General features: G+C 36.7%; 1 protein-coding gene across 3 annotated transcripts in view; it reads left to right on the forward strand.

Annotated features, from left to right (window-relative positions):
- SHOC1 (shortage in chiasmata 1) overlaps positions 1 to 22,108 on the forward strand; it is a 90,497-nt gene that overhangs the window by 25,995 nt on the left and 42,394 nt on the right. For 2 of the 3 annotated variants that reach the window (XM_070459287.1, XM_070459288.1), the window contains 11 exons: positions 4,509 to 4,671; positions 4,871 to 4,967; positions 5,913 to 6,063; positions 6,756 to 6,857; positions 7,921 to 8,029; positions 12,552 to 12,646; positions 13,286 to 13,522; positions 16,155 to 16,571; positions 19,327 to 19,452; positions 20,440 to 20,616; positions 21,817 to 21,921. In XM_070459287.1, the coding sequence (XP_070315388.1) occupies positions 4,509 to 4,671; positions 4,871 to 4,967; positions 5,913 to 6,063; positions 6,756 to 6,857; positions 7,921 to 8,029; positions 12,552 to 12,646; positions 13,286 to 13,522; positions 16,155 to 16,571; positions 19,327 to 19,452; positions 20,440 to 20,616; positions 21,817 to 21,921 (1,779 nt within the window). The remainder of the gene's footprint in view (positions 1 to 4,508; positions 4,672 to 4,870; positions 4,968 to 5,912; positions 6,064 to 6,755; positions 6,858 to 7,920; positions 8,030 to 12,551; positions 12,647 to 13,285; positions 13,523 to 16,154; positions 16,572 to 19,326; positions 19,453 to 20,439; positions 20,617 to 21,816; positions 21,922 to 22,108) is intronic. The other variant, XM_070459289.1, reaches the window with a different exon arrangement.

The raw sequence follows: 22,108 nt of genomic DNA on the forward strand, positions 1-22,108 counted from the left end.
GTTGCACTGGTCACTTCTGTAGCAGTTCCCTTTGTTTATTTGGCTTCTGTTTGCCAGTCTCTTCAGTGTCTAATTTCCGCCCTGACACAGGCGGGCGGAGGTGGTCTCTTGTTTAGGTTCGCTTGTTCAGTCCTGCTGCGGGGAGGGAGGGGCGCTGCAGACAAATGTCACCAGCCTGTGTGGGGAGCACTCGCAGTGTTCTGGCCACATTGGGTTTGCTCCCGCTCATGGGTGTGTGCTTTCCCCATCTACACTACCCAGGCTCCCGGCTGCTCTATATGGAGCAGGCCCTGCGTTGCGTGCGGTTCCAGATTTTGGGTTCTCCACAAAAGCACGGACTCGGTTGGGCCTGTGTTTTGTGCCTTCCCCGCCCCAGCAGCTCAGGCAGCCAGGAGCTTGACGGGTGCAATCTCCCTGGTGCGATGTGCCTTCTCCCCTCCTCGGTCCCAGCCTCAGTTTCTGTGCGCACCGGTCGGGTTCGCCTTGTGTCTCTGCTGGGGAGCTGGCCTCTAGCCACGACCCTCTCGGTGGATGTCAACCATCCAGAATCTCAGGAAGTCTTTGGTTAGAAACTGGAGGCCTGTTTGCAGTTTGGTAGGGGGGTGCCGTCTCTGGGGCCGAGTTTGCCCCTTTCCCCTCCCCACTGCCTCTGGCTAGCTCTTCTCTGGAATTGCTCAGTCCCTTTGTTCTGCGAACGGCCGGCAGTGTCTTCCGGCCGGTTAATTTTTCTCTCTCTCTGTCTTGCTATCCCACAGTTTAAGTTGCTATCTCGCGTTAACTCCCTCCGATTGCCCTCAGGGCATTCGGACCCAGTCCATACCCTAAGCAATGCTGCCCGCTCCTCTCCGCTCTGCCCCCACTTGCTGGTGGCGAATGCGGGCGTCTGGGGTACTTTTCTGCTGGCAGTTGCTTTTAGACATGTAATCTGTGGGTTTTATTTATTTTTCCTCCCAGTTAGGTTGCCCTCCGAGATTCGAAAACTTCCCCCAGACCCGCCAGTGAGAGGGTTTCCTGGTGTTTGGAAACTTCCTCTATTACAACCCCCTTCCTGGGATGGGTCTCCATACCTAGCTCTTTTGTCTCTCTTTTTATCTTTTATATTTTGTCCTACCTCCTTTCGAAGACGATGGATGAGCTGCTTTTCTGGGCGCCTGATGTCTTCTGCTAGTGGTCAGAAGTTGTTTTGTGAAGTTTGCTCAGCATTCAAATGTTCTTTTGATGAATTTGTAGGGGAAAAAGTGGTCTCCCCATCCTAGTCCTCCGCCATCTTAGCTCCTCCCCCTTTACTTGCATTTTTAAAATTACTGGTGTTCAGTGTTCATTTGCATATTTTTATTTTGTGGAATGATTCTTTTTTGTCTCTTTTTCTATTCTTGTATTTTATCTTTATATATCAATGGTATCAATAACCCCGAATATATTTAACTTGAACCTAACAATTCCCTTTATGATTTCTTTCATTGTTTTTATACTTAGAAAATTCTTCCTTAGAGTAAATAAATATTTATCCATATTTTTACTTAAAGTTTCCTTTAAGATTTTATATGATTAAAAGTAAAACTTTTTAAAAATCCCAAATGTTTTGGCAGTGGTCCCAATATTATTTGGAGAATCCTCTTTGCCTTCCCCATTGATTAGAAATGTCACTTACATTATATGCCAAATCCTTATCCACATTATAGTTTGTTTCTGGATATTCTAGTATGTTTTACTGACTAGCCTATTATTGTGTCAGTATCATACAGTTTTAACTATTTAATATACGAATATATCTTGTATTAATAGTCTTCCCCCCCCCCCCACTCTCACATCTGTATTCTTCCACATTTACTTTGTGATTACAAAGTAATCTGATTAGTTTTCCAAGATTCCAAGACAGACTTCTTGAGAAATTGAAACCTTTTAGTTTTTACCGTATTTAACCTTTTTTAGCCAGGAAAATGGTTTATTTTGCCTTTTCTTCAAGTTTTGTTGTTTTTGTTTTTGTCTATTGGTAATGATCCTTGGTAACATTTTACAGTATCTTCCATATACATTCTGCACACTTCTGGTGTTTATTTCTCAATATTTGTATGTTTGTGGCCATAATGAACACGTTTTTCCATTAATTTTTGGCTAGCTTCATATATATATATATTTGAAAACCACTTTTTTATAATGTTTTATCAGTTTAGTGAACTCAATTGTTTTCATTTCATTGTATTGGGTTTTCTGCCAAGAATAACTCTATCCTCTTTCCTGTCAGTAGATCTCTGTTTTTCTTTTTTTTCATAGCTAACTAGCCAAAATTTTGTTTCCTTTTGAAACTTAACACTCCTTTACAACAAAGGAAAACAGTCTCCTCATATCTGTATTGGTACATATACCAGGGTAATAAGGTAAGAGATCCAGGGAATGCATATAGTCATAAGACTATAAGGAAGTAGCACCTCTGTTAAAACCTTTGTACAGGTAAAAAGAACACAGGTTGTGGTGTGATGCTGCCCTCAGGTGGCTCAACAAAACAGAGTGGTTGGAAAAAAAGACCTCAAAACTGATAGGGATGACCCAGAGGGATGGGATGGGGAGGGAGGTGGGAGGGGGTTTCAGGATGGGGAACACATGTAAATTCATGGCTGATTCATGTCAATGTATGGCAAAAATCACTGCAATATTGTAAAGTAATTGGAGGCTTCCAACTTAAAAAAAAAAAAAACCGATATGAGATGTCCCCATGGACTCCCGAAGTACTAGGATGAGCCTTTAGGAAGGAAAAACAGCTAGAGGATCAGTGTTTCAAAGTGGAAAGTGGAGATGGGGATATAAATGAATGATTTTTGAGTCTTTACTATTAATATGACTTCATTACTATTTACAGAATGGATGTACAAATGAATCTTCTTTAATTATTTCAGCTAAAGCCTGCTTAGACATGGTGGCATATCATGAGACATTCTCAGCCACAGGATTGTCAGGAACTTAACAAGTTCTGATAAACAATCTCTTAGGAGGCTAGTGTACCTAACAATTTCTCTTTTGGTACTTTAAGTTAGCACCAGGCAGAGGCATGGTCCTGGCCTGCCTACTGGACACTGTATATTTATTATGTACATGTGTACCAATGATGTATCAAATAGTTGGTCATGGGAGACCTCACTTCATACTATCCTTCTCTCATACCATTTAAAATTACTTAACTGAAAGGCCACTGCCGAGAACAAGAGACCACTGCTCCCCCTTCCATCCCTGGACCTAGAAACTGCTAAAGCACTGATACTGTTAGCTAAGATTCTAAAGTGACCCAAACATGACAGAGTGAGGATAGAGAGGAGAAACCCCCTTTCAGCAGTTAGGTGTTAGCAGTCGTGTTTTCTAACATGTAAGCTGTATCACACTTCTCTAGAAGATACTTTGCTATATAGCTTTCATTGTAATTAATTTTATAACAAATGTGTTTGAACGACTTTTGAGTGCTAGAATCAGAGTTGGTCTCATTTGTAGGCTTTTTAGACCATCTCCATTCCCTAGTATGAATCTCTGGAGATGAATTGGAGACCTTACGAGATAAAATCATGTAGAGAAGAAAAGACTGGGATCAGCAAAAGTCAAATGCTTTTATTTCTTTATAGTCTTGTTAAGGCTAACTGGCTAGTTTGAGGCATAAGACCACGAGGTAACTTCCTCCATTGATTACATTAATTTTACTGGGGAAAAAATCTGAGCCTTTACAACTCTTTCAGGATATCTGGTTACTACTCACTGTACTGTACTGTACTGTGCTTAATTGATTGCTCAGTTGTGTCCGACTCTTTGTGACCCCATGGACTGAAGCTCACCAGGCGCCTCTGTTCAGGGGATTCTCCAGACAAGAATGCTGGACTGTATAGCCATTTCCTTCTCCAAAAGATCTTTCCAACCCAGGGATGGAACCCGGGTCTCCTGCATTGCAGGCAGATTCTTTACCATTTGAGCTACCAGGGAAGCCCCACTCAGTGTACTGAATGTGAATTGTGAAAGTGTTAGTCACTCAGTTGTGTCTGACTCTGTGACCCCATGCACTGTGGCTCACCAGGCTTCTCTGTCCATGGAATTCTCCAGGCAAGAATACTGGAGTGAGTTGCCATGCCCTGTACTAAACCATGTTAAATTTTTTTGAGCTTCTACCTCTGTACCAGTACCATGCTACATGGTTTATTTGCACAGTACAATGAAGAATTAAAGAATTTAAAATTTGTTTGACTATTATGTATAAAATAAGCTACAATGATACATTGTACAACAGGGGGGGATATAGCCAATATTTTGTAATAACTATAGGTAGAGTATAACCTTTAAAAATTGTGAATCAGTGTATTATACACCTGTAACTTACATAATATTGTACATCAACCATTCTTTAAATAACTAACTAAATAAAATGTGTTTGTAAACCCCAACTGTATCAATGGCTGACTACAGTAATTATCTAGATCCTTTTGTATAACTTTTAGATTTGTTCTTATTCTGTTATATTTCTTATTTATTTTCAGATTTGTCTATTGATGAAGAAATAATTTTTGTAAGTTATTTGATGGCCTATAAAAGTCACCTACCAACTTTGCACACTCTGTTGAGTAGGCTAAAACTATTTTTAGTAAAGGATCCCTTGCCAGATTTCAAAGCACAGATCTCCACAGAAGCTAAATTTTTCAGGTACTTAATTGCCCAGTGTCGTAAATATTTTTAAGAGGATAAAATATTCTTTGTATGTTCACAAGTCTAGATGCTATCAATCACAGTATTTTATTATTACCTCAAGTCTAATTTTAATCACTATGTATTTTGACTAACTACATTTGGTATGTACCTTGCTTTTAGTAAACACTAATTTAATGTTTTATTTTTTGTTAAGGGAGTGTTTCTCTTTTCAAGGAGATGTAAAATGTTTTGTGAAAGAAGATTTTTACATGGATAAAGAGGACTTTTGTCAGGAGAAACTGAAAGATACAGTAGGTTTAAATGAAGCTGTAGTATTTGCTTTCAGTAATTTTTAAATTAAAGTTAGTAAGTCATACTTTTATAAGTTGTGGTAATATACATTGGCCATCTACTGTTGTCAAGTTAAAAAACTCAATAATGGGTTGAACATGTATCAGTGAAAGAGTCAAATATACTTCAGAGATAGCAGTCTAAACCTTGGCTATGCATTGAAATTACTTGATAAATTTTAATAAAATTCTGAAGCCTGGATCCTATTCAGATGTATTCTGATCTAATTGGTCTGGTGTGCATCCCAGGTATAGGGAATTTTAAAACCTCTCCCAATAATTTTAATCAATATACCTGGTATAGGACACTAAGAGGTTATATATACATGGGGCTTAAGACATTTAAACGTTTCCATTTTTTACCAACAAAAACTTTAACACACAGGGTAAAAATATTAATTCACCTGTTAGCTCCTTTTCTCCAGTCTCTTTCTTCTTCCCCTGTTAATTCTGAGAGCTATGCATATATAGTCTCACATGTTAAAGAATCCAGTTCTGTTGGAATGAGAGAAGTAAATTCTATGGAATGCAGTAAAGATCCATTCCATTCCACCTACTCCTTTTACTCCATTCACCAACTCTCATTTGCTGCAGTGATTGATTTAACTTAGAATTTTGAAATGTTATTAACACAAAAGAAAATATTTCTGTATCTAGGGATATTGTACATCACTAATGTAAACAGTGGCCATGCAGGATTTTATTCAAACAGAAAATTGCTTGTAATATATTATTTTTGGCTGCTACACTTATTTTAAAATAAAATGTCTGCAGAGCATTAAAGTTGTTGAGTGTGGATTTAGTTATTAAATTATACCAATTAAGCAAATGTATCTTTTTGTGAACTCAGAAATATTTGTTTGGAAAGCCTCACTAAAAACTTGTCTTACCTATATATTATTTTAGTCATCAACTTTGCTTGAATGTGAATTGTTAGTACCTATAAGCCACAAACAAGAAGTTGATATTCCATCACTCTCAGAACCGAATGAGTCATTAAACTTAATGCCAGAAATAATAAATTATGCAGATGAAAATGAAAACCTTTCCAAAACAGGTGAGAATTAAATGGGTATGTTTGGGTATAAAAGGGCAACATTTGGCATCGTGGTGATAGAAATGTTCTGTGTCCAACTTCAGTGTTAGTATGCTGATTGTGATGTTGTATAAAGTTTTTCAAGATGTTACCTTTTTACATGAAATCTCTGTGTATTATTTTTATAATTCCACATGAATCTGTAATTATGTCAAAATTAAAATATAATTTCAAAAGGCCTCCCCAAAATCTATTACTTGTTAGAACTTCTTAATAATGTTTGTTACAAAAGTTCTTGTTCATTAAACCTTTTCTGAACCTTCAGATTTTTAAAAAGTTTCCCTGGTGGTGATAGTTTAGTCGTTCAGTTATGTCTGGCTCTTTGCAACCCTATGGACTGTAGCCTGCCAGGCTCCACTGTCCACGGGGTTTTCGAGGCAAGAGTGCTGTTGCTGCTTCCTTCTTCAGGGAAACTTCCCGATCCAGGGATCAAATCCGGGTATCCTGTATTGCAGGCGGTCTCCTGCATTGCAGGCAGATTCTTTACCAAGTGAGCCACTAGGGAAGGGTCCTACTTGGCTCTGATGGTGACTAAATGACTCCTCAGATGAGCCACTGAGCAATGAACAGTTCACTAGGAATGAACAAGATTACAGAAAACCAGTATCATAGTATTTTTGCTGATACTAGACTTCCTTTTTTTGTCTTTTCAGATCTTACTATCAAGCATGGAGTTGACCTTGAGGATATAAAATGCAGCTCCACAGAAATTTTGACCATTCAAAATCAATATGAACCAGAGTACAGGCAACCAGGTAGAAATTTTGAATAAACCACTGAGTTTATCAGGGGATATCTATATATGATGTAAAAGTACAATACATTCACATATAAGTCTACTAAGAGACAGTTTTCATGTTTAAAACTTGATTATTGCAAACCAAGTTCTTTTATCTATCCCTTACATTTGTTCCTATCATTAACATCCTTCTAGCATCAAAACTGAATAATACATAGAACAGAGTTACAAAGATTGAAGAAGAGGAATGAAGGAAATAGCATTAATATTAAAAACAGAAATCTTACAATTTTTAGTTCAGTAATAAAATTTTACCTCAGTATTAACAATCTAGTTTTGTAAATTTAACTTTTTAATCCCCAAAGCAAGCCTATCATTATTGTTAATATTACTATCCTACCAAATTTGGAAGGTCAGAATCATCTTTTGGTCCAGTGTGATGCCAGACTATGTTGCTTTTGAACTGTGCTGACAATACTGTTATTTAGTTACATTTTTATCTGGATCAAATTAATCATCTATTTGGAAGTTTGCTGTTTTATTTATGAGAGTGATAGAAACACATTGGCTCCATATCATAAATGATGATTATTTTTTCAAACCTACCCTATAAAAATATAATTCTGTGCCAGCCCACCTAGTCTCCAGACTTTTTAAGGTGAAGAATTACTCTCTATTAATACTGTTTGCTTAACATCACCAGTATTTAGTACAGAGATAAAAATAGCACTGTGTCCTAAGTACTGACAGTATTAGTTGTCAGAATTTAAAACATTATTACACATAAAGTCTTAGAATTTATCTTAAATGTTAAATTTAATAAAGTTCAGTTATCATTGTATTTTTTAAAAATCACCATTATCATAGCTGAGACACCATGTGATATATGTGTAGTCCTTTATATAGATGGAAATCTGAAACAATTATTTTGTATTTCAAATAACCCAAATTTATTTCGGTTGAAAATGTTTATTGTAACAGAATGATTGGACATAATAGTTGCTTACAAAAGTCACGAATTATACATATTTATTCAATGTTTATATAACGTGATTTTTATTAATTTTTATATATTCCAGTAGAGTTAGAAATGCCATTAACTCCTCTAGACATAACAAACCACCATTCTTCAGTGAATTCATTATGTGCAGAACTTCAGACATTTCCATCTTCTCCTGTTTGTAAAATGTAAGTAAAGATTGTATCTAGAACTCAGATTGTAATTCAGAAGAAGCAATCTTTAATTGAATCTCTCCATATAAAGTCAGTTTCCAAAATATTTCTGTGAAAAAAGTGTAAGAGATTAAATGGTGTTTATAATAAGAAACTGATGGGAATATACAAATACATATGTACATAACTGTTTTTATATGCACAGAATATCTTTAGAAAGACACATGAAAATCAAGTAATGTTGGTTGAGCCCAGAAAGGAACTGGGCAAACTGGAAATATATAGGAGCTAGTAAATGATGGAGCTAGGCTCTTTTATACTTTAAGTATTTTGAATGTGAATATAGCACCATCAAATATAAACAACTCAAAAAATTTAATTTTAAATTTAAACCATCTGCTTAGAAAATTGCCAGTGGATGCTTACCAATGACACTGCCTCTGTTGGCACTCATTACCATGAAATACAGTGTAGTAGTATATTGATTTGCTAGGGCTGCCATAACAAATACCATAGACTGAGTGACTTAAACAATAGAAGTTTATTTCTTCATAGTCTAGAGGCTAGAAATCTGAGATCTGGATATCAGCAGGGTCGGATTCTTTCTGAGTCCTCCCTCCTTGGCTTGTAGAAAGCTGTCTTCTCCCTTTGTCTCATGTGGTCTTTCCTCCATGCTTGTCTATGTCCTGAACTCTTCTTCTTAAAAGGACACCAGTTTTACTGGATTAGGACCCACCCTAATCGCCCCATTTAACTTAATTACCTCTTTAAAGGCCTTACCTCCAAATATAGTCATTCTAAGGTACTGACAGGGCTTCAAGATATGAATTTGAGGGAGAACACAATTCAGCCCATAGTAAGTAGTTAATAGCCCTGAAGTACAGCCAGATTGTCTGGCTCTGTCATTTACTAGCTCTGTGATCTTAGTTGCCCTGTGCATCACTTCCCTATCTATTATATTGGGGTAATAATAGTACATACTCTGAGTTCTTAGTTGTGATTGGCTAATCTGCCAGAGGAAAATGCTATTGGATTACTGGAAGCAACTGGAGCATCTCATCACTAGCTGCTCAGGCTTCTACTAACGGTCTCAGGAGAGTGTCGCAGCATAAAATAAAGAGAGCTGACGTTGAGGGCACCAATTATCTTCATCTTCTGGCAAATAGGGATTTCCTTTAGGAGCAGTAAATTTGTTTTAGAGCTATGCAGAACTCTACCATGAACTGCTGCTGCTGCTGCTGCTGTCGCTTCAGTCGTGTCCGACTCAGTGTGACGCCAGAGACGGCAGCCCACCAGGCTCCCCCGTCCCTGGGATTCTCCAGGCAGAACACGAGTGGGTTGCCATTTCCTTCTCCAATGCATGAAAGTGAAAAGTGAAAGTGAAGTCTCTCAGTCATGTCCGACTCTTAGCGACCCCATGGACTGCAGCCCACCAGGCTCCTCTGTCCATGGGATTTTCCAGGCAGAGTAATGGAGTGGGGTGCCATTGCCTTCTCCGTACCATGAACTAGAACTGCCCATATCAGATATGAGCTCTAACAAAATAGCATGGGACAAATACAGAAACTCCCTGTAATTTGTTTAAATATTTTAATCCTTTTTGTTAAAGTGCAAGATGTTTATTTGCAGGGCCTATATTTCTATTTGTGTGTATTCTTTTATGCTTTTACTTACTCCATATACCCTTGTTATTGTTGTTAACTCTCTAAGTTATGTCCAATTCTTTGCAACCCTATGAACTTTAGCATACCAGTCTTCCCTGTCTTTCACTATCTCCCAGAGTTTGCTCAAACTCATGTCCATTGAGTCAGTAATGCCATCCAACCATCTCATCCTCTGTCCCCCTGCCCTCAATCTTTCCTAGCATCAGGGTCTTTTTCAATGAGTCAGCTCTTCACATCAGGTGGGCAAAGTATTGGAGCTTAAGCATCAGTCCTTCCAATGAATATTCAGGGTTGATGTCCTTTGGGACTGACTGGTTTGCATCTGTTAAGGCAGTTTGTCAACTAGAAATGAAAACTAGCTGGAATTAATATAATCTTGAATTTCTCATAATGAAAGTATTTATTTAAACTGCAGTAAACTCATTTTAATCACACATATTTTATATCTACTTATTGTTATAATTCAAACATCTAATGAGAATTTATGAAATTAAGTCTTATCTGGGCTTATGATTTGCCAGTTAGAACAAAAAGACTTTTAAATTAGCCAAAGATTTTAGGGCCTTTTGAAACATCTTTAAGAAACTGTCTCATCACTGGCAAATCATTTCCATTGGTTCATGAACATAAAAACTTAAAAATCTCTTTTTAAAAATAAATTTACACATTAACTGTGAAACTGAAAACAAAGAGAACAAATATTTTTAAAAAACAGAAAGGAAAAATAATATGTAATATTATTGTACTTTTAACTTGCTTTTATAGCCCTAATTTCCTTTGTTTCAGAACACAACATTTTGGCTAGAGATATAACCAGTTAACAAATATTTTTAGTTCCTACTACATGTAAAGCTCTATGCTAGATTTTATGGTGCTAAAAAAATGTGTGCATGGTGTTAAGCCTTTTTTCTACACTAACTGATTGCTGAATTGTGAATATATTTTGATATATGACCAAAGAAAATACCAAATTCAGACATGTCTTTAGAAAGCTCAATTAAGAATGAGGTCATTTGTCTATATTATGATCTTCTTCTGGACTTGGTTTGCCTAAATATTTATCCTTCCTTTTACTTTAAGATAATCACCTACAATCTGAGGTGTCAGGTTGTCAACCGACCTTGGCAAGGTTTAAGAACTGTCTAGTTTCTCAAATATTACCGCCACATGCAAGATTTTTGGGTTATGTGAGTAAATTGGGTGATTTAGACTTAAGATCTAGTTGTCTGCTACTACCCAGAATTGTCAATTGAACTAGCAGTACTTATAATTAGCATGTTCATGTGTGTTCTGTGGGGCTTCCCTGGTGGCTCAGATGGTGAAGAATCTACTTGCAATGCAGGAGACCTAGGTTCAATCCGTGGGTCAGGAAGATCCCCTAGAGAAGGGAATGGCTACCGGCTCCAGTATTCTTGCCTGGGAAATCCCATGGACAAAGGAGCCTAGTGGGCTACAGTCTATGGGGTCACAATATGAACGGAGAAACAGAATACAACCACTTCTTACTTAGGAGGGTGTGGGAGTTTGGGGCATAGATTAAAGGGTTTGTGAATTAATGGTCTCTTCCCTGTTGTTATTCTTGTTCCGTCGTTTAGTTGTGTCCGACTCTTTGTGACCCCTTTATTTCTACACTAACTGATTGCTGAATTGTGAGTATATTTTTATATGTGACCAAAGAAAATATCTTTGGACTGCAGCATGCCAGGCTTCCCTGTCCTTCATCGTCTCCCAGAGTTTGCTCAAACTCATGTCCGTTGAGTTGGTGATACCATCCAACCATCTTGTTCTCTGTCATTCCCTTCTCCTCCTGCCCTTAATCTTTCCCAGCATCAGGTGGCTAGAGTATTGGAGCTTCAGCTTCAGCATCAGTCCTTCCAATGAATTTTCAGGACTGATCTTTAGGATTGACTAATTTGATCTCCTTGCAGTCCAAGGGACTCTGAAGAGTCATCTCCAACATCACAGTTCAGAAGCATCAATTCTTCAGTGCTCAGCCTTCTTTATGGTCCAACTGTCATATCCACACATGACTACTGGAAAAACCATAGCTTTGACTAGATGGACCTTTGTTGGCAATGTCTCTGCTCTTTAATACACTGCCTAGGTTTGTCATAGCTCTTCTTCCAAGGAGCAATCGTCTTTTAATTTCATGGCTGCAGTCACTGTCCACAGTGATTTTGGAGCCCAAGAAAATAAAGTCTGTCACTGTTTTCATTGCTTCCCCATCTATTTGCCATGAAGTGATGGGACTGGATGCCATGATCTTTGTTTTTTGAATGTTGAATTTTAAGCCAGCTTTTTAACTCTCTGCTTTCACCTTCACAAGAAGCTCTTAAGTTCCTCTCCACTTTCTGCCGTAAGAGTGGTGTCATCTGCATATCTGAGGTTATTGATATTTCTTCTAGCAATCTTGATTCCAGCTTGTGCTTCATCCAGCCTGTGCTTCATCCAGGCGTTTTGCATGATGTGCTCTTCATATAAGTTAAATAAGCATGGTGACAATATACAGCCTTGACATACTCTTTTCCCAATTTTGAACCAGTCCATTGTTCCTACTACCTACTAATTTTTGACCTCATACCTACTAATGAGATGTATTTACTGATTTACACTGCTTGTCATACATACTTCCTTCTCTCCTCAATACCAAAAATGCACAGACACATCATTCATGTACCCACAAAACTAAAGGACCTGAACTAAACATTAGGATCTTTTACTTCCTGAAAAGGTAAAGGAGACAGAAATTTTTTATAGTTCTGGTCCTCAGCCACTAGAAGCTCCAGAAATTCTGTTTAGAATGGACTTGGGTCCATTGTTATATTGTATATATATATATTATCTAATATTAAACTTTAACTCTTGTTTTTCAGTAATTTGCTTACTGCTGAAGAATCAGCTAACAAATACCATATGCTATTGCAGTTAGAAAGCTGCCGAAGCTCTCTGAACTCATTTTTCATTAGAGGTAAAAATTGATTTTGAATGATAAATAAAAAGTATAGATGAAAAGGTACAATCAGTAGAAATGTATTGTTGTTGGACATGCTCCTCTGTCCATGGGATTCTCCAGGCAAGAATACTGGAGTGGGTTGCCATTTCCTTCTCCAACTCTGTCCCTACTTAAGCTATAAAGTAATGGAAAGCTCTGTGCCACAATATCTAAAATGATAATTATCATAAAATCTGATAAAACATATCTTATTTAGGCTCATTATTATGAGAAAATTTCTGATTTAGTAAATCTTACATTAATCCTTCAAAATATTATTGAATGTATTAATTTAGTAATTACTAAAATGGTCAAACAAAACAAAGTTTTATTTCCTGCTAAATAGTAGAATAATTTTAACTTCATGATATTTCCATAGATTGAAATAAACCTTTATGTGACTTCTGTTGCTATAATATTTTAGACTTTTACAAATATTAGCATCTTGAAAATGAAATACTAGATATGTTTGTTTTATTTCTACTCTAATTTGTAAAAATCTACTTTATAAGAAATTTCTAGTGTGGCTCTGTTTTTTTGTTTTTTTGTTTTTCATTTTTTTGCCCTGTGGATTGTTTCTCATATTTGTTGTTTGGTTTGTTTTGATTTTTTAAGTGCCAAGAACTGAAGAGCCCAACAATCGATATTCACCCACAGATTTGAAAAAGATATTTTCTGTTGAAGAAGAAAAACTTGTGGTTAATCCTATAAATGCAGAGTGGTGGAAAGAAGCAAGACTAAATCTGACAGAAACTTTGGAACCTCTAAGTACATATTTGTGTCATAATAATTTATCTTCTGATGATACTAAACTGGAGGAATTTTTACCTACAAGTGTGCCTCAATTAGAATGTAAGTATAATAGTAAATATCACTTCTGTAAATATTTTCAGAATGAGAAAATGTTAGATATTGGCTTTCCAGGAGGCAATTGGGAAAATACAACTAAATTCCAACATTTAATATAGCTCTGGCTCTGCCAGAATTTATAAATTTGACCTTCACTAAGCTCCATTTTATTCCTTGAAAAAATGATGAAGTTTGACAAACTAATCCTTAAGTCTCTTTCTGTTCTAAAATTCTGTAGTCTCCGCTTTAAATCTCTAGACATTTTCAGTTAAAGAGACCTTATTTCCTTTTATAAATGATAATTTCTAGCCCATTTTCTGTTTACATCAGCCTAGGTGTAAACCAGCACCATTATTTTTCAACCTGACAGCTGAGTTTTAAGTGTTCATTAATGTCTAGTAATCTCTTTTCAACAATAGAAATTATCCTTTGATACCAAAAGGTTTAGTCATTAGGCATTTTTAAACTTGATACAATTTAAGTATTTTATTTAGGAATTTTATATCTATGGATTTTTTAAAAGATTTTATTCAGGAACTTTTTCTAGTATTTTATTTAGGAACTTTATGTCTATGTTCTCCCAAATTCCTGGAGCATATTTATGATCATTACCTTGAACTCTTTACTGAGTAGATTGCTTATCTTCACTTAGTTTTTTCTGGGGTTTTATCTTTTTCCTTCCTTGGGAACATAATCTTCTGTCTCTTCTTTTTGCCTAATTCACAGTTTTTATTTCTATGTGTGGGGTAGTTTGGTTATGTTTCCTAGTTTTGGAGAAGTGGTCTTTTGGAGCAGTTGTATATGTCCCAGCAGTGCACTCCCTTCTGGCCACTAGAGCTCTATGCGCTAGCTATATGCACTAAAGCTATATGCGGTATATGCACTATGCACAGCCCTCTGTGGGCTGTGTAGGCACTTCTGTTGTGGCAGATTGACTAACGTGAGTGGTCTGTTAGGTGTGGCTGACCCCTTGTCCAGTTGGTTGCCAAACCCTGCTTTTGTGTGGAGTCTACTGGCCACTAGTGGGTGGGGCTGGGTCACAAAGTGGCTGGCTGTGGACCTGGGGACCCCAGGATTACTGTTGACCTACTCATGGGTGGAGCCAGGTCCCAGAATGACTAGTGGCAAAGCTGGGAGTCCTGGATCTAGTGTCAGCCTGCTGGTAGGTGGAACTGGTTTTCGACACGGTTAGCTGTAGGGTTTGAGGCTGGGATCAGCCAGATAGTGGGTGGGTTTTATACTCTCAGGTGGCTGGCTGAAGAGCCCAAAGTGTCCCAGAGCTGATGTTAGCCTACTGATGGGCTGTGGTAGGGCTCAGATGATCCAGGACTAGTGCCCACCCACTGGCAGATGGAGCCAGGTCCTGGGGTCTCATAGCTGACAATGGCCTCCTGGTGGGCAGGGTTGAGGCCTAAGAGATCCTTGGCTGTTGTCCAGCCACTGGTGGGCAGGTATGGTTCCTTGGCCTTCTGGTAGACAGAACCACATCCCAGGGTGGCTGGGGGCTTGGGGGGCCTGCTGGTAGGTGGTACTGTGTCCCCACACAGCTAGCTCCTGGGCCTGAGGAATCTCAGTACTAATGCCCAAAAGCTGGTGGGTGGGGCCTGACCCAGTGCTAATAAGCTAGAGGGAGGATTTCAAAATGGCACTTATCAGCACTAGAATCCTCATGGCAGAACAAGTGTCCAAAAGACAGCTACTGCCAACATCTGTGTCCCGGGGGTGAGCTCCAGTTGCCCCTGCCTTCTTGGAAATCTTGCCAAGATCAGCTGGTAGGTCTGACTCAGGCTCCTTTCAAAGTATTGCCTCTGCCCTGGGTCTCAGGGCGAGTGAGATTTTGTGTGCCTCTTTTGAGAGTGGGGACCGTTTCTTACAGCTCTCCTGAAAGAAAGCCTTAAGCCTTCAAAGTCAACTATTCTGGGGACTCGCCTTCCTGGTACATGACCCCAACTATGGAAGCCAGATGTGGGGCTCTGTAAATGAAATTCTGGTTCATCCCCTAAAAGGAATCTCATACCCATTAGCAGTCACTCCCATTCCCTGTCTTATAGATTTGTCTATTCTGGATGTTCTATAGAAATGGAATCATGAAATATGTGGTCTTTTGTGACTGACTTCATTTAGCATGTTTTCAAGATGTTTCCATATTATAGCATGTGCATACCTTAAAATTAAGTGTTAATCAAGTATCTTTTCAAATTTTTAATTGGTCTTTTAAAATGTTAAGTTATAAGAGTTCTTTATATATATTGGAAATAGTCTTTTTTAAAGTGTGTGTATGGAAAGTATTTTCTTCTGGTCTGTGGCTTTCTTGGTACATAAGTTTTTGACCCTTACCTTTGAATAACTGTTACCTCTAGGGCTGTGAGTAGCTGTAAGCCTATTAGCAATGGTCTGGAATTATTTCTTGGCTCAGTAACCTTAGTTCCAGTAGTAGGAAAAGAGGTGCTGAATTTTTATCCTTTAAAAAATTATTTTATTCAGAGAAAGCATTGATTTTAAAAGCAGTAAACAAAGTCCTCTTAAGGATCACATTATATTAATAAGAACCTAGAACTAAAGGTTATCTTAATACCCTAGTAGAACACCCATTTGGGCATGAAAATCATTGGATATTTTTATTTTCCATCTTCAGCATGGTTAGAACATGAAGATTGTTCCTTTCCTCTTACACTTATTAATGAGCAATCTACAAATGATCATTTATCACCTCCACAAAAGACTCCATCTCCAACTAACGAAGTGTCAGACTTGCATCTTTCTGATGAATGTGTCTCTGTTGAAAGACCAAGAAAAGAAGAAAAACCAAAGAATGACCTAGAACTAGGTTATGGAATAATCCAAAATAAAGAAAATAAAGATCACTTGGAACTTGACAGCCCAGTACCATCTACTGAATCATCTTCCTCTTCAAAAGTTGAAAAAGCATCTTTTAAACATGGTAAAAAATGGGAGAATAATTTGGACCTTTTGAGTGACTTTATTATGCTGCGAAATAAGTATCCGACTTGTACCTCAAAGACTGAAGTCACAGACAATGATGGAAAAGATGGTGGGTAACTTAGTTATAATTTGGTGTATGTATGATAGTTTCAAGGATTAAACAGATAATTTATTATAGAAAGTAAAGAAATAAAGTTCTTCAGGTAAAACATGTTATTCTTCAAAGAAAATATCATTGATTCATCACACATTGTATAAAGAGATGGATATAGTATATACAGGTATAAATGTAGATATGTATTTTCCAAAAAATTTAAAAGCACATTTGAACTTGTAAGAAAAGCCACTATTTGTAAAAAACACTTTCTACAACTTAGTCATACAGATTCATAGTATTTCTAACTTTTGCTGATCTTTCTGCCATTCTTTTTTCTCTTTTAGCTCACAGTTCTACATCAATGTTTTAACTTATATTTTAATAAGTACTTAAGAATCTTTTGTGCATTTGATTGCTTATTACTCCTTTTAACTTTACCAAAGAGTTTCTGTTTGACTTGTAACTGTTTTGCATTAGTTGCTTATACACATATCCAAGTAGTGTATGTCATATCATTTCACTCCTGGTTAAAAAAAAAAAATTCTAGAATTCTAATACTCTAGAATGTGTTTGACATAGGTTACCCAAGTGAAACAAGTACAAAACTATTTATGAAAGTTAGAGTATACATAGGTATAGCTGTCCTATGTACTATTTATGTACACAAGGTCTTGCCCCTGAATAAACCAGAAGTAAAATATATACCAAAAATTAGTTTGAGGGTCCAGTGAGCTTGCTAACTGAACACCAGAATTGTGGAGAGTAGCTTCCCAGCCCCAGGCTATGCTGGACTGGGCCAAGATTCCCCATGATTGGGGAACTGCTTAGGATTCAAGACATAGAAAAACAGAAAAGAATGCTTGTTCCTTGTGTACAGCGTGATATGAAAGCCTTTTATAGATCTATTTAAAGTTACAATACTTAGTACATTTGCACAACGAAAAATTCAATGAAAATGCAGGAAGGTACTTAAAATCCCAGAATTTTATGACCCTTTATGTTGATATATATTCACTGTAAAGTTTCTTTTTATATAACTTGACCACCTTATAACCTCCCTTCCTAGGAGACAACTCTATATGTAACAGATCTTTCTAACCAATTTGCACCATAATTCAGAGCATAATTTCTATACATTGAAAGCAAAATAGAAAGAATTATCCTAGGAATGTAATACATAAATAGGAATTTTTATAAGATTTTTTTATTCCAGGCTCATGAATGTTTTCAGTTTCTATTCATATTTGAGGCAAAGAAAAAAGAACTCAATCCAAAATTAGCACTGACATCCTTTTCTGGTTGTCATACTTGTGATGATATCTTCTAATAAGGGATGTTGGCAACAGAGAGAGGAAGCAATAAGAAAGGAGAAAAAGATAAAGAGAATGTTTTCTTATTAAAAAGTTAGCCATTAATTAAACACTTAAAAGAATATTCATGGCAGGTGGGAATGCTTCTGCAGTCTTGATGTTTCCTCAGTTAGTTTTATGTTCCTGGCCTCTTTGTCCTTTAATGTGTTCTCCCTAGAGGACCTGGAATGAATTATGTATATTGTAAATTTGAAAAAGAGTAAGTTGGCATAAGCCTACAGGAACGAGTTGCCCCACGAGTAGCAGGCCTTCTCGTCTGCTTCTCTATGTCATGCATCTTTTCCAAGCAGGTCCCCAGCCATGCAGAACACTGGCCATGCAGAACACAGTATAATCTGGGGCAGGGTAGGTACTCTGCCGAATTCAGGTGTTTATTTAACAAGCTCACCTGACTCTCAGACCAAGCTTCTTTTTCCAACTTAGTTTTAATAACAGAGGTAATGTTTTGGTATGTATTTTTATTTCTTATCTTATTTTACAGTTGATGCCAGTGCAGGGAAGAATGTTAGAATTTATTAGACCCCCTCAAAGACTCTGATTTTTTTAATAAAAAAAAGATTCTTTAATCATAGCTACTTACATTATTTATACTTGCAAATAGTAACAATTTAGTTTAGGATATTTTACTCTCTTTTTTTCTACTGTGTATTTAAAGCTCATAGAAGAAAAGTACAGTTATTGAACATTGTGTGCCAGGCACTAAATAACTTTTTAGAGAAAAATATGATACTGTCACTGACCTTGAGAAGCTTCCAGTATAATAGAGTGTACCAGATTTGCAGATAATTTCAGTATAATGCTGTCAGTGCCAGGAGAGTATGCCGAGTGCTGAGGAAACAAAAAGGAGAGACACTTTGCTGGCCTGGAAGTAGAGTGTGCAGTTACATAAAGCTTGTTATAGAAAATGCCTGAGAGCTAAAAGGTAAGTAGCAAGAAATGAGTTGAACATTGACTTAGCAACTGAACGGCAACAACAAAGTAAGAAGTGATCTTATTAAGAAAGGATGGAGACAGGTAGGGTTTGGGGCCTAGGAGAGGATTAGTAGTAGGGGAGGGGTATGTGGGCAGTCACAGAGAAATGAAGTAGAATGGAATGTCCGGTGTTTATAACACCTTATAACAATATTCAAAGTAGATGTATTAATCCATATTTTACACATGAGAAAACTGAAGCTTCATCAGAGTTGGGATTGAAACACTGATTTGATGCCAAAGTTCTTTCCTTTATTACCATTCAGCTTCCTACCCAGCACCATGTTAAGTCCAATGACCAGGATAGTTGTTCAGTTTAGTACTGATGCATTTCAAAGAACTTTAACAGTTATGATCATATTACAAGAAGGCATTTTAATCAACATTAAGTTGCCCTGAACAATGCAAATTAATGTTTTCATTAGAACTTCAAAACGAAGAACTTTCTTTGACTCTTCAAGAAGAAAGCCCTATTGTTTGTAATAATAAAACCCTAGAGAGAACAAGTCAGGAAAAGAGAGCAGATAATGTCATCGAAATTCCAGCATCAGGTATATATTATGCTTTTTTAAATGCCTTCAAATTAAGTAAATTTGAAAGCTCATGTATTAAAATGTTTCAAGATGGTAATGTTTCTCAAATTTAGGTATTTAGAATATACCTTATTTTCCATGTAATTTTCTTCACTTGTTTCAGATATTTCTTCATTCAAGTCTTACTTTCAAATTATTTCCAAACTCAGAATTTCTTATTTACTGCCTCTGCCCTCCCTGACTTGCCCTACTCTGGTCCTCTAAGTATTATTTCTTCCTTCATTTAACTTGCTGATTTCCTGCATTCATCAGAGAAGAGCAAACTGCAGCTCCTCAAACTCTGACTCTTCTGCCCAGTCTGGAAAAATAAACCATTAATGGTTGCTTTCTCTGTTCTCTTACCCACCATCAGAGTGGTGTTATTGATTCCTATACTGATTTAAATGACTTGTTCTGCTGTAAAGAAAACTGTTCTTTACATTGACTCCCAAAGAACAGCCTGCTTAAGAACATCATGCTCATTGTGAAAATCAATAAGGAAATAGATGCTAGTTCTTTAGTATCATTTCATCTCTCAGTTAAATTTCATTTATGACCTTTATATGATAATACAAATATTTAAATACTGGTCTGGTGAAAACTAAAAATAATTTGTCACTGTTATAAATGTGTTCAGCTTAAGGTTTTAAACTAGTAGTGGAGGGAAAAGAAAAAATATTATGTGACTCTCTATATGGCTCCTCATACCTCCCCTGCCAAATTAATTCAAATAAACAAGATAGCCACAACATTATACTTATTCTACAGAGGTGTTTTTTGTTTTGTTGTTGCTAGTTTATTTAGAATAAATATCCTAAAATAAGCTGTTATACAGTCTCATGATTTTTAACTCATGGGACTTTGGATGGAGTTCAGGTTTCCATGAAGTACCATGCATAACTGGTTTGTCAAAAAGAACATACCATCCTTATAAAAACACTACCTTTAATGTTTTTATTTTTGCAGATAGCCAGTGCCAAGCATATTGTCTCCTGGAAGCAGCAGCTTCTCCTATCTTAGAAAAACTTGTATGCCTCTGTACTCTTCCTGCTGCTAACTGGAAATTTGCTACTGTCATTTTTGACCAAACAAGGTTCCTCTTGAAAGAACAAGAAAAAATAATAAGTGATGCTATTCATGAAGGTGAGTGCAAATAAAAGTCACACTGTTTAAAAGAATATGAATTTATGGATTATTAGAAAATGCAGAAATTAGTCACAGATGGAGGCATAACTATAGTTCAGCATATGGCACCCACAATCCAATGCTGTAAGATCAGCTAAGCAAGGATAAAAAGGTAAAAAATACAAGTATTCCCTGCTTTTCATGTTTGCACTATGCCACTTTGATTTTATGAAAGACCTGCATAAGTATATGTTTTCACTAGCTGAAAGAAATCAAAGAGGATTTTCATTTTTATGAAAAAAGGTATTTGCTTCTATACTCCATTTCAGTGTATGAAAGTTTTCATAGCAACGCCCTGTTTTCAGACAGTGGGGGAAACCTGTATCTAGGATAGACTACCTGTAACTGTTCTCCTGTTGCTCCTGATTCTCAGTGATCAAAGTTTATTTGCTTTGATCTACATTGATTAGATCAGTAGTTTTCAAACTTTCTAGCAGAACTCTTTGTTCAATGACTATTTCATGGCATTCCATTATATAAAACAGAGAAAAGCAGAGTTTCTCTGATTAACTTGTGCCTAGAATCCTGTCTTCTTGGCCCCACTTTTGCATGCAGTCTATCCAAAATCCAATCTATCCAATCAATAAGGTCTGGAACTACTTTCATGAAACATATTTATTAGAAAATTCACCTGTCCCCATGAGTACATGTCTTGTTGAAATCATATCTTAGGGCAAATATTCTCAGGTGTCCACCTCCAGGTCAAGGTATTGCTTTGTGTTATGATCCCCCACCTTTATCTAAACCAGTTGGCAAATTATGAGTAGTTTAATTTTCTTCTTGTTTCACAACTGGGAGTCATTGACCATTTTCCCACCAGGAGTAGAAATAATTGAACATTCTTTGGGACCAACAAGAGTATGAGTTCTAAGATTAGCTGTCTGGGTTGAAATACCAGCTCCATCATTTATTCACAGATTGACCTTGGACAGTTACTTAAATATGTTAAGACTGTTTTCTCATCCATAAAATTAAAATCATAATGAACTTGTCTAATAGGGTTATTGTTATAAGTTCAATGAAATAAACAGATTATATATAGCTTGGCACCTAATAGGCACACAATAATAAACAACATTTATTATTGTTAAGCATTCTGATATATAGCCTAAAATTCTAATGTATATCCTGTTTTTAAACATGTTTTTGCTGACCTAGGTAAAAATGACGAAAGAGAAATGACATTCAAGTATGCTGCTCTCTTACACCTTTTGGTAACAATTAGAGATGTCCTTTTAACCTGTAACTTGGACACAGCATTGGGTTGGTGTGAAAATTTTTTATTTCCTCTTTTCTTCTTATTAAAATGTTTACTTTTCTGAAAAAGATGCTTTGTAAGAAATTATGTAGCTTCTCTATTCTGCATTAAACATTATATACATCTTGACAAAATATAATGGATTATATATTTAATTCTCTTTATGTTCTTTGAAAGAAATTTTTGATAACA

This window comes from Odocoileus virginianus, chromosome 31 (assembly GCF_023699985.2).
Source record: "Odocoileus virginianus isolate 20LAN1187 ecotype Illinois chromosome 31, Ovbor_1.2, whole genome shotgun sequence".
NCBI lineage: Eukaryota > Metazoa > Chordata > Mammalia > Artiodactyla > Cervidae > Odocoileus > Odocoileus virginianus.